Raw genomic sequence first — 13939 nt, 5'->3', positions numbered from 1 at the left:
TTTGCATTAGAAAATCTTCCAATTTCATTGTTTTCATATTACATATTATTTCGCTATCCTGGTTTGAAGGGTGCAAATTTTTTGGAAGAGAGTGCTTGCTCCATATTCTACTCCACCATCTATACAGCTTTTGCATGCAGTTTTGAGCATAGTTGATAAGATCGAGATCTGACGTAAGATTGGAAGGGTAGATAAAAACATAAAACGTGTGATCGTAACACGGATCGTAGGAACCTACCAAATATTAATATTTTTAGACATACATATACACAAGATAATAAAATCATAGATGCTTCAGTTCAAGATTGTCTCTCCTTGGCTGATTGTGTGCAGATAGTTCATTGGTGCAGCTGATTATTTAACAAAACTTGCTTCTGATGTTCATAATAGGTTGTGGATGTTTGAAAGCCCAACCTTTCTTTTGCCTTATGTAATTCAGTTTTGCATTCTTAATAAAAGAATCTTCTATTTGAAAAAAAAATCATGTTTCACCTGAAGCACCGTTCCCACAAAGAAACTAGAGATAATCACTTCCTGAAAATATTATTTCCACTAAAGAAATCAGACATAAACATCTCACAACATACACAATAACATAACTGTTAACAAATATAGATTCAACATTGTTACTTATAACAAGACCAATATGAGAATAATTGTATCGATTTATTTGCAAGTTTAATACAAAATCAAGGTTACGAGTAAATACTATTTTCATTTAATTTCGTTATTTTTTTCAGAATGACCTTATTTATGGGGAAATAGCAACTAGAGGAAATATGTAATTTCAAGAAAAAATCAGAAGTTTTGAAGAAATTACAATCAAAACTGATCCTTTTTTGGTCACTTTGTTCTAGATTGGAGATGCTCTTTTAGCTGTGTGGTTTTTTTTGGTGTGTTTACCTCCTTTTGTTCTACACAATTGTAGATTCATATTTTCAAAAGGTATCTAAGTTTTCTTGAATTTGATTAGTTTTACTTGGTCTTAAAGACCCACAATGAGCCCGTTCCAAAATTTACATGAATCATCCTCGTGATGATCCTGCATAGCTGGTTCCAGGTTAGAGTTTATAAGACTTGGATGAATATTCCTTTCCACACAAGATTGCATCATTAATTAGAGGGCTGAATTTGTGCAAATATTGATGAGGTTTGGGGTTGGTAATTTTGATTGGAAGGAGTTTACCTCGCGCATGAAACACAAAACTTATGAAGAAATCAAATATTATGGGATCATTTTCTTGTCTCGTATTGTTGAAGATATAACTGACTCCTCTACATTTGCAGATGGTGTTCCTAAAGAAGGTCTCCTAATACAAAATGTTCTTGTTAGGGTTGCAATTCTGCTCTTGATAAAGGACAAAGTCAAGTTTGCATTAGAAAATCTTCCAATTTCATTGTTTTCATATTACATATTATTTCGCTATCCTGGTTTGAAGGGTGCAAATTTTTTGGAAGAGAGTGCTTGCTCCATATTCTACTCCACCATCTATACAGCTTTTGCATGCAGTTTTGAGCATAGTTGATAAGATCGAGATCTGACGTAAGATTGGAAGGGTAGATAAAAACATAAAACGTGTGATCGTAACACGGATCGTAGGAACCTACCAAATATTAATATTTTTAGACATACATATACACAAGATAATAAAATCATAAACTTTCTCCATTGCTATAAATAACAAAATTAACAAGTAGCACTTGATAAACTTACACTTCCAACATTAAAATATATGCATACAAAAGTATAAAGTCCCACATAATTCTAAAACTAACATATCAACATAATCAACTAAAGTGTTCAATAGCAAAAAAATACCAACAAGTATGAGAACCTATTATTATATTACATACATATTATATGTATATATATATATATACATTTAATATAATATGTATGTGGAAATACCATGTAGCTACACAATATTTTAGGTGAAAACTTCATTTTTATGTAACTTACATGTATATTGTAATAGTATGTATGTGGAAAGTGGAACAAAAGTTAATATGAGTGTTGACAATTGCATGTATAAAGCAAAATTCAACAAAAGCATAACACAAAAAAATTACATAAAAAAGAAGAGAGAGAACATAACAAAGACAACAGAGTGAATATCATTTTTCTCACATTACACATTACAACATAAAAGAGAGAGAGAAAATGACTTTAGAAGAATTTTGGGCGAGTCAAATAATTTTGGGCCATGATTTTCTCCTTCTATACAAGTTTAAATGATGAAGATTTTGTAATTTAGGGTTTTTGCCATAAAAACAGAAAATCACAGTGAGTCGGCAATTTTACGATGCTGTGATCTTCCTCGGTGATCTCACTGGTGGTGGTGAGATCGCATTCAGAGTGAGCACACGACTCACTAGCTCTTGAAAACTTGTAAGATCTACCAATCCTAACTACTGTGGTTTTGAGAGAGATATAGCTCTTGTTATTGGGTGATTTGTAACAAATTTCTTCCTAGTCTATTTTCTTTACTCATCTCATTAAACACAATATTATTATTGTGTGTATTTTACAATATTAACATATTAGGATTAAGATTTAGATCTATTTTTTCATTCTTTCATCCATTATAGTTGGTTTTTTTCTGTCAAGTAGATGGTTAAACATTGGATAGTTAAACTTCTGTCAAATAGATGGTTAACGTTAGATGAAATTGCTTCTGTCAATGGTGGTTAAGCGTTTTTATTACTTCATATTCAGATTTCAAGAATATGAGATAAGGATTCATTCGTGAGTTAGAGAAGATATTAGAGTATATCATTGTATATCATCGTATTCAACACAATCATTTCAAGTTTGGAATGCATGTAACATTCGAGCTTGTGGTAAAATGTTAAATATATTTTTAGTTAGAGTTAGTTTTAGTTTGTTAGTCTTTATAAATAGTTTACTTTCATTGTAAACTATTATTCACTCATTTAATTCAATACTCAAATCCGATCATTCAATGAATGAAATTCATATTCTCATTCTTAACCTATCAATATATATATATATATATATATATAGTTATTGAAGTGATTGACTTTCATGGAAAGGAGAATAATTTTGGCTTTGAATCATGAATGCCAATGATAATTCCAAGTGAAACTTGAAACCAAGCACCTTTTATTAAATCCTACTTTTTTTTTACTTTATTATCTTTGACTTTATTTTAAAATAAACCCAACAATCTTTCACTTTAATAAATATTTTTCTCTATTTAAAATAAACATTTTTTTTATATCATAATCCTAATAAGATATATTATCGGATATTTTTGGAGGATGATAGTTGGTTAGGAAGTTAGAAATTAACTAGTTAGGTTTGTGTTAGTTACATGTTTTACAAGCTTTCTTTTCTTCTTTTCTTCTTTTCTTCTCTTGTATAAATAAGTCATATTGACTCACTTCTTATTCATTCAATTCAATGTTAATAATGAGAAATGTTACATTTCAATTGAGACTTTGATTCTCTATTCTTTATTTTTTTCTTCCTTCTTTCTTGTTCATCTTTTCTTTCTCATTCATGCATGGTTCCTACCATTTTAACATTGTATTAGAGCGATAATTATGTGCTTCCGCTTATGTCTTCCATCTTCTTTGATTGTTCTTTTTTTAAACACACAAGAAGCTATTGAAGATATGTCAAAGTCTTTAACATGCAAGAAACTGCAAGAGAGAAAAGTAGATTCTTCTCCATCATATTCCTCCAAATTTCATCCAAACAAATCCTAGAATTCAATGTTTCATTCTACAACTTCATCTCTTCTTAGTGCAGAATTTGTCCAGCGCGGAATTCTTGCCATTTCTTCTATTTTTAATGCTTGGTCTTGATGTTGCGGTTGATTCTGATTTCATCATTTTCATTGGAAGAGGTTCAAAGTGTTGATGGTTCCATACATAAAGAAAGGTGTTGATGGTTCCATGCACAATTAGGTGGATGTTCTTCATCTCAAGAAAAAAAAGGAGAAATATTCACGACATAACCATGCAAGAATCTCATCATGACATGCATTCTCAACTCTACCAAGTGCACTTATATAAAGTCACATTTCAAGTCAAATTAGAATTATTTTCAAGTACATAAACTAGCTTCTTGATATCCTCAAGCTCTTCAAGAATGGAGAACCATGACCAATTTATCCTATACAAGATTACATCATTTTCTTATTCTTCATCATTTACCCCTCTTTCTTATTCATCATTGAAGCATTTCATTAGGATCAAGATTTTGGTTCGTTCTCTCTCTCTTTCATCATCAATGGTTGGTTCGCTTATGTCCATGATGATTAAGCTCAGATATAACTTCTGTCATGAATGGTTAAGCATTGAATGGGTAGCTTCTATCCATAGTGGTTAAGCAAAGATATAGCTTCTGCTATAGATAGTTAAGCGTTTGATGATATAGCTTCTGTCATGGGTGGTTAAGCGTTGTTATTACTTCAAATTAAGCTTCAAATCAATTCCAAGCTGGAGAGTGAAAATTTTCACTCACCATCTTGAGGGGATATTAAAGATATATTAGAGGATATTTTTGGAATATGATAGTTGGTTAGGAAGTTAGGAATTAACTAGTTATGTTTGTGTTAGTTACTTGCTTTACAAGCTTTCTTTTCTTCTCTTGTATAAATAAGTCATATTGACTCACTTCTTATTCATTCAATTCAATGATAATAATGAGAAATGTTATATTTCAATGGAGACTTTGATTCTCTATTCTTTTTCTTTTTATTCCTTCTTTCTTGTTCATCTTTTCTTTCTCATTCATGCATGGCTCCTACCATTTTAACAACTTTCATTGAAAGGAAAATAATTTGTGCTTTGAATCATGAATGTCAATGATAATTCCAAGTGAAACTTGAAACCTAGCACCTTTTATCAAATCCTACTCTTTTTTTTACTTTATTATCTTTGACTTTATTTTAAAATAAACCCACCAATCTTTCACTCTCATAAATATTTTTCTCTATTTAAAGTAAACATTTTTTTGATATCATAATCCTAATAAGATATCAATAATGAGTTGGTCTAGTGGTGTATGGTCCCATCAGATCCTCATAATGAGCAAAAGGCCTAGGGTTCGATTCATAAAATAATAAAAAACACATAAAATATGATAAAATTATATGTGTAAATCAAAATATCTAAAGTAAAAAATATAATGGAAATTGAAAATCATTGTCTTCCAAAATTTCAAGTAACAAAACTAGAAAATATAGTAGAATAATTCATAAAATTGCTTATTGTCTAGCCCTAGAAACAGAAATAGTATTAATTTCATCTCCTCCTTGACGGTAATATTGTGGATCTGAGATTCGGTATGATGGATTGACTATCAGCGAGTCAATGCGGTGTGACAATATGTTGGTATGAGTTTTTGTGGCTTTTAAATAAGTTGGTGTTTATTGAAAACGAATATATTTTATCTTATTTTATTGAAAACAAATCTGATACGTGTCTTGATATTTATTTATTTTATTTTTTAATTTTTGGATACTCTGCGGATATGTATCCTTCACGAATTCGAGCGTATATGTGTCGGATACGTGTGAGACACCAACACACGAGGGTGTCCGACGAATCCGTGCTTCAGAGCCTGTAAATGATACTTGTTGATAGAGCTTCTCAAAAAAGATTAATTACTTACCCGTAACATATTAATACTCTTGGTAGTACAAAAAAAAATTAATAATTTTAGTGTAAATATAATGTGAGAGTTGGATTCAACAATGTACGAGGTTTTATGGGAGTGCCATTATCTAACAAAGTTGTGCTCAAATGATAAGACATTTTTATGGGAGAATGTGTTGTGGGGCATGCAGAGTTTTAAAGAACTGTTCCCTAGGCTCATACATTGTATAATCTGCTGAGTGATGTTTTTCTTGATGGTTCAAGAGGGGATTTCTGAGTGTCGAATATTGGCGCTGCATGTGCTTTCACCTTGAAGTCAACATATGAGCAAATACAAACGTTGATGCACCATGGTTAACAGTAATGTGGTGACATCTACGTGGAAGTTTAACTATTTAAGGCTCCTTAGTTTGATATTAAGGGATGAGATCATATGTGTTCATTTATGTCTTATCTGGTGTCTCAAGTCAATGAAAAAGTTTCATCATTTAAAAAGAAAAATTATGAAAACATATATTAATATTTTAATATTATTTTGTGAAGTTTGATTAATTCGGGATATAAAGACATGAAAATTATAGGACATATGATCCTTGTCCGGTATTAAGTGACTCTTGCTTTTAACAAGGATCCTAATAAGGAACATATATGATTGAAGTTATCACATAGATCTTGTCTCATATGTTATCTTATTTTAATAAAAATATTTCATTTTAATTAAAAAAATTATTATTATTATTTTTACTTCATTATTATTGGTCCGGGATAGAATGACATAGATCACCGTGCTTGGGAGTTATCTAGTGTCTTGTGTTTGCAAAATTCTGAATCATGCAATCATTTTTTCATTCAAAGTGCAAAATATTTGGGAGTAGGCGGGTTGGTGGATCGTATGAATGGTTAGCTTCTTTGTTCAAGTCTTGTGATGATAGAAATGTTGATTTTGATGCTCATTCTTAATGAAATTTGGATATAAAAAAGCAATTTTAAATATTGTAGACATGATAAAAGACTATTATTTATTCTTTATTATAATGCCTATCTGATAAATAAATTCAAAAATATGTCTAGACAAATATTTCTTTTTTAAGAAAGGAGAAAACACATTTCTCAGAATTTAAATATAGAGGTTCATACCTCGTCTCTTACAATTGACTAATTGAGTCTTAAGAACTGTATTTAAGAAATATCTAATTCTGTACATATAATGCGTCAACTATTTTAAATGTATTATTATTTTGCACATAATCAAGGTATTGGAGTATTGGACTATTGGCAACGAATGCTTCATTGTCGCATTATAGGAAGTTTATATTTGGATATACTATACCTAAAATATGAAACTTTAATGTTTAATTGTTTATTTCGGTCGACATCTTTGACATTTAATTTCTTCATTCTATTTCCTAGCTTCATGACTAGAAGTTCAATTGTAATCTTTTTTTGTAACCTCAGTTATACATTCTTGCTGAAAGTATCTTGAAGCTTCCATATATAATTGTGCATCACATTTAGGGACAACAACAAATTTTATATTTTTCAGAACTGAACTAAGTGAAAATTTGTATCTCTTTATAAGTGAATTTACACATGTTATGGCCTTAACAATTATATCGCCAATACACCATCCATTATTCTGTCTTAATAATTATTAATTCTTATATAATTGTGAAGTGATAATGATAGTATAATTTTTTTTATAAGATTGTATTCTAAATTAATCTCTAGAGTGCATATTGCATAATAAAATATCATACTTTATTGCCTCATAAATCATAACACACACTCCTGTGAAGAAAACCGTCTATAACTATATCATGTCTCCTCAAACATGAACAAAACATTCTGTGGAGAATAGAGAGAGTACATAGGTTTATTGTTTTATATGATATTATTATATGATTAGGTAAAAAGGTATTATTATTCAAGGGCCCTTGCCAGGTTTCTTGGTATGTTTTGGATTTGGTCCTGCTTCATCATAATCCAATACAAATTCATGGTTCAACAGCTTCCTTGAGTTCATCTTCATACCATCCTTCATCCAATGATCAAAATGAAAAGTACTAGTTAGTCAAAAGAGCAATATCTAGACATCAAATATTTTGAGTTAGCAAACTCTTCACAATTTTATTTACAAATTGTTGAGGAAACTATCAGCAATATTAGTGAAACTAAGCATCTATTTTAGTCTCAATTTAAACCCATCCATATTTAACACAACCGGCTCATTCATGGACATAGAAGGTGACCAAGACAAACTATAGGCAAAACTACTAAGAAGAATTGGAATTATATAATTTGTTTATATATATGATTTACAATAAAATTATGACATAGTTTGGCCTATATTATCGACTATGCCGAATAGTCAAAAACTTGGTTGATGTTGTCCATTCTTATACCATATTAAAACAAGAGAGAAAGATAGTAAGGTACCTTGTAAAGTAAGTGATGAGTTGAACTAGGATCCATGTCTTCCATGCAGCCTTCAGCCAAGCCTAAAAGTAAAAGGAAACAAATATTCCCTTACATTTTACTTACAAATTAGGGACACATAATTGTATTCATTAATATAAAGAACTTGCACACCTGAAGATAAAGGAATGAGGACCAAGAGAAGAACAAGAAGGAAAATCTTAATCTTGGAAGCCATGGCAAGTATGCAAATATGTATGTTTTGGTTCCTTTTGTGGCTATATTGGAACTAAGAACATGAACCTTTACGTGGCTTGGCATGAAAGAACAAGAAGGAGCATCCCCTTTTAAATTAGGCAACAAAGTACTATTTGTAATGGTGTACCCCACCCAATAGCAACACAGTGATGATGAAATGCAATAACTTTTAGGCTTTAACACAAACAACACCTAAGTCAACTACACTATTGTATATGACTTCTATAATTGCATCAAGAAAAAGAGAAATAAGCACTTTTGCATGTGGGCATTCCTAACAATTCCTTGCATGGCTGAAAATCAGCTAGCTACTTATAGCTTTTCCACCTTTTCTTAAGTCAACCTAGCTACTTTATTTTATTTTTCTATTTTCATGATAAGTAAGTTGCACCAATAGGCATATAATTTATGGTATGTGCTTGTCGATTTTTAACCCCATGTTGGTATATGGTTCATATTCTAGGGACAATCTTTCACAGATTTAGAATAATGGTAAACAAACACATGACATTTTACATCTACATAGTTTTTATTATCAAATTATAGATAGTCCAATCTCATTTTCAAATTATAGTGTGTTGGTATTGGACTAGTATCCTGCCTTGGCAAAATCCAAGCTAAGTGAGGTCTAAATCAAATTGAAACAAGATGCTTACTACTATTGGGATTGGGAAAATAAGAGTGTGTTTGTGTTTGGTTTACAAAAAAACATTTCCCATTTTTGTTTTATATTTTTATTAATAATCACAAGTGTCACCTTGTTTTTATTTTTTTAATGATTTGTACAAGATATAGTGAAAACAAAAAAAAAATGTTATTTTCATTGTTTACCATGACTTAAGAATTAAAAAAAACAAAATGAAAGAAGGTAACATATATATATCCTCATAAATATCAATGAATACATGAGATAAAAATAAGAGATGTTTCCCAAACCAGAAGATGCTAAAATTGACACATAATGTAACTATAAAACTAAGAATGTAATGTAACTATAAAACATAATGTAACACATAATGTTACCCTCCCTTATAAGGCTCAGAAAGAATCAGGGTCAGATTGAAACATGGCATCAGTTGTTCCAAACAAAGGAAAGATAGTTACATGTTGAGTAGCATTTATAACTTGTGTGTTTCCTATGAATATTCATTTGTATTACTTATACTTAAAAATTAATATATATTTTTTAATAAGCAAATTATATTAAAATCAGCATAAGGGGTGTTAATACAAAGAAGATTAAGATAGGATCTTTTTAGAAGCTAAAATAATACATGTTTTGGGATCATTACACTAATTGACAAAAATCAAAGAAATTGGAGCAACTTTAGCATGAAACTAAGACCCCGGATCTCACTTGAATCAATAATAATTAAATATGAATAGTTAATGATACAGCGACAATACAAAAAAATTACAATGTTAGTACAAATATCATTTTCTCATAACTTTTAGATGAAATGAATAATTTCAAAGGATGCATTAATAATTCCTTAGCTTTAATAGGAGAACCCACATTCATATGAATTAGGTAGTGGAAGCTGCCAAAACCTTCTAAAAAGAGGTCAATTATTTCCGTGGTACCTATCATCACTTTAGTAAATGGTGCTTCTAATCCTCACATTTCAGCTTTCGTCACTTTCTTAGTCAATGAATGGAGACAGACATGGAGAGTGGTCTACATAAAAATTCAAATGGAGAGCAAAAAGAGAGTTAAATGTGGAATACCCTTAGTGGGTGCACTAGCAAAATGACAAGGAAACAACATTTTATATTACTTGTTTAATCCTACATGTTATATTAATCATCCTCTAGAAGACCATAATATATGTTGGTAATGATCATGGTCATACTTCATAGTGGACTAATTAAAATGTATCTGTTTTTAGTAATGATATGTAGGTTGAAGAGAAACACAAGGGAAACGAATCCTCTTCACATACAAATTATTATTTTTGTATATAAGGGTAAAAGTGTTATCTTGATAAAATGTTATCTTATTATAAGTGGAAGACAAAAATATCAAGACAAAAATATCATCTCATTATATCTAAAAGATAAAGGATACATATGTCATCTCATTATACCTAAATAATATTATTCTATTTTTTTTCTTTTGTTTTTTTATGTATTTGTCTGAATACCATAGAGAATCCTAACTCAGGCTAGTTAGCCTCAAGAAACATTCTAGTTAACAGAGTCTCACTTATAAATGTACCATCCTAACAAGTACTGCACATAATCTCCAAACAAGAAAGTTCAGTTGGTGTTTGTACTTGAAACAATAATTTTATTTGAATATCAACTCTAGGATATTAATGTGTGTTTTTGAGTGAGTTTAAAGTAAAGTGATTTATGTTTGGAAATTTGGATGTTATTTTAAAATCAATTTTGATAAGAAAAATCAGTGTATAGTAAAAGATTCAACCAAACCCTAAAGCTATATTTTCTCAATTTTGTCAGAACCAGGTCTTCTTTCGGTAAACAAAAGAAAGCAAACAAGCTAAAGCCTAATGAAAAATCGATTTTAATATTATTAAAATATTGAAAAAGACTTTTGCTATGGTTAATATAGAAAATAGACTTCTCATATTTTTCTCATGGGATATCTCATATCCTTCATTTCTCTATATCTTTACTAACATATCCCATGTCTATCCTTTTCCCTTATATTGTGTATTCTCCAGGAGTACTTATACTAATCAACTAAATATTGTTCGAATAAGCAAAACCCAAAAACAATTAGATAAACAATATTGGACATACACTAAGGATTGTCTTTATAATTTGGTTTATAAATTTTTGAAGGGGCTTGAGTATAAGATTTCTAAAAAAATAAGAGGTATATCTTTTATCCAATGAACTCCTAAATTAATTAGCTACTTATTATTAGATTAATTCTAATTAGTTGTCCATATTCTTGAAAGTTACTAGTTTAAATGAAAGTACTTAATGTGATGATGGTTGGTAATTGATGGATCAAACTAGTGGGGTGTTGTTAACTCCATCCCCTCTCACTTCATGGGTAGTTTCCGTGAAAGTGGAAGAATTATTTTCTCCAATAAGTCCTCATAAACTCTTCTATAAATAGAGTCACTCATACATTGGAAAAATATTTTATTCATGTTATTCTTTGCTATCTCATGAGTAGAAACACAAAGTGAGAATTATAGAAACACTAGTAGCTGAGTAAAGAAAGTGTAATGCTATATAGAGAAGTAAGGAAATTGAGTTCCTAATAATCAAGGAACGCATAAAGGGAAGACAGAGAGGTGAGAACAAAGGCAACTAGAAATTGCATAAAGGAAAACGCAAAATGGAACCATATATTATTTATTCTATTCTTTTATCATATGTGAATATCATAATGTTAAGGTCCTAAATTAAGGGATTCTTATAAACCATTAAAGGCTCATAAAAGTTTTTAAAAATTTAACAATTGATATCAGAGCATCAGGTTAAGGACATTATGACATTCCTTGTATTTATGAAAATGATATATGTGTACATTAACATATATGTTTACACAGTACAAAACACTCTTGTATGAGAAAAAAATAGAGAATAATTTTCATAACAACATTGTGGAGAATCAAGTTTTAATTGTATGACTAACTGAAACTAGTGTCTTCATCACATAAAAGTTATAACACATTCTTTTATTAGTGAATTTTGTGTTCCAAAGCAAGAGTGTCATGTTTATAACTGGGACCAATTTTTAAGGATGAAAATATCACATTCCATACTATATTTGTGTTGAATTTTGGTCGTATTGCACTAAATAAAGATGGATTTTTAATTGTGTTTATTTATTAATTATGATGCATATTTTGATCACTCAAAGGTGAATCATTGTATGTAATTAAGATTATGATGTCATAATGATAATCAATTGGGTTTGTTCATTAATTATAATGCATATTTTGATCACCCAAAGGTGGATCACTGCATGTATTTAATGACATTAAAGTTTTAAGCATACTTGTTTGTGCTCGTTTATCCAAAGATAACATGCATGTTTAAAGAGTATGATTAAATACTCATTAAGGAAAAATATTAGGCATCATCAATAAAGATTTAATGCATTTAAATTTTATCCAAAGATAAATTAAGTGCATGAATAAAATTTTGTTTGAATCGATAAAGGTTTATTCAAAGCATTAAAGTGTAAGCGTGTCTTATTTCAGCTTCATTCAATGCATTCACTTTAGGTAACGAATGTGTCAAGTTCAACAAATTGAACTATGTTGATTGGTCCGAACAGATCCAGTTCTCACTAGGTATTATGGAGCTGGACTTGGTCATTAGTATGGATAATGTACCAACCATAACTGAGACCAACTCAGAGACGGACAAGACTCTATATGAGGCTTGGGCAGTCAAATAGGTTGAGTCTTAGCTTGATGAAAATGACAATCTGTGACAATGTCAAGCCGTCTATGCCTAAGACGGATAATGCAAGGGAATTTATGAGAATGATCAAGGAGTACTCCCAATCAGACAATACTAATAAGTTTGTGGTGGGAAATCTCATGACAGAACTAACGACCAAGAAGTTGCAATTCTAGCTGCGAAAATGAAAGGCATATGGATAGAAGTGACAGAAACATTCTTGGTACAGTTCATCATTAACTCCTTTCCTGTTGAGTTTGGCCAATTCCAAGTGAACTAAAACACCATAAAGGAGAAAGGAGAAATGAAATTTTCAGGAAGTAAAGGTCATGCTCGTTCAGGAGGAGTGGAGGTTAAAGAAAATTAAGAATGACTTCATTCACTTGTCCATTCAGGAGCTAGGTAACACTAACAGATTCAGGTCAAGCAATAGGAACAAAGGAAATGGGAAGGAAAAGATCCACATTAAAGAAGGGAAAATCCATAAAGAAATGAAGTGCCTCTTTTGTAAGAAGAATGGACACTATAAGAAGGATTGTCCTAAAATGAAGAAATAGTTACAAAAGAAAGGTAAACATTTTGTTTCCGTTATAGATGAATCATTTCTAATTGAGATTCCTAATAATAATTGATGGTTAGACTTTGGTGCAACAACTCATGTGTCACATATTGTGCAGGGATTCTTTTCAATCCGAACCCAGGAAATTGAGAAGTTTTTTTACATGGGGAACAAAATGAAGGCATGAGTTCATGGAATTGGGACATACAGATTGATCATAGATAGTGGAAACTATTTAGATCTAGAGAAATGTCTTTATGTTCCTAAATGTTCTAGAAACTTGGTTTTTGTTGCTATGCTAGATTGTATATGTTTTAATTTTAAGATTGAGCATTGTGGTTTTAAATTATGTAAACATTCGTACTATTTCGGTTCTGGTACATTAATAAATGGTTTATATTGCTTCAATCTTGATTTTAAATTTAAGGAATCTTTATTTAATGTTGAACATGATGTTGGTAGCAAGCTTAAAGATTTTGATAAGAATTATGTTTACTTGTGGCATGAAAGATTAGGCCATATATCCAAAGAAAGGATAATGACGTTAACAAAAAAAAAGAGATTTAACCTCTTTTGGATTTTGGCGATTGGCACGTTTGTTTAGATTGTATTAAAGGAAAACAAACTAAACACATATCAAAAAACTCAACCACAAGAAGTAACAAACTTCTTGAATTGATACATAAA

The 13939-nt window shown here is 30.4% G+C and overlaps 1 protein-coding gene across 1 annotated transcript; it reads right to left on the bottom strand.

Moving 5' to 3' along the window:
• On the bottom strand, positions 7415 to 8326 carry LOC109342584. The gene is made up of 3 exons (XM_019580540.1): positions 8218 to 8326; positions 8065 to 8126; positions 7415 to 7663 (listed from the first exon to the last, which is right to left on the bottom strand). The coding sequence occupies exons 1-3, from the start codon at positions 8279 to 8281 to the stop codon at positions 7553 to 7555; spliced, it is 237 nt and encodes a 78-aa protein (XP_019436085.1). The 5' UTR covers positions 8282 to 8326; the 3' UTR covers positions 7415 to 7552.

The sequence above is a fragment of the Lupinus angustifolius genome, chromosome LG03 (assembly GCF_001865875.1).
Source record: "Lupinus angustifolius cultivar Tanjil chromosome LG03, LupAngTanjil_v1.0, whole genome shotgun sequence".
NCBI classification, from domain to species: domain Eukaryota; kingdom Viridiplantae; phylum Streptophyta; class Magnoliopsida; order Fabales; family Fabaceae; genus Lupinus; species Lupinus angustifolius.
This window is presented reverse-complemented; position numbering and strand designations above follow the sequence as displayed.

Excerpts from the sequence above, each read along its gene's own strand:
- LOC109342584 (XM_019580540.1), bottom strand. The coding sequence starts at position 8,281 with ATGGCTTCCAAGATTAAGATTTTCCTTCTTGTTCTTCTCTTGGTCCTC. Across the intron at positions 8,127-8,217 it reads CCTCATTCCTTTATCTTCAG|GCTTGGCTGAAGGCTGCATG; the intron begins GTGTGCAAGTTC and ends TTTTACTTTTAG. Across the intron at positions 7,664-8,064 it reads CTCATCACTTACTTTACAAG|GATGGTATGAAGATGAACTC; the intron begins GTACCTTACTAT and ends CATTGGATGAAG.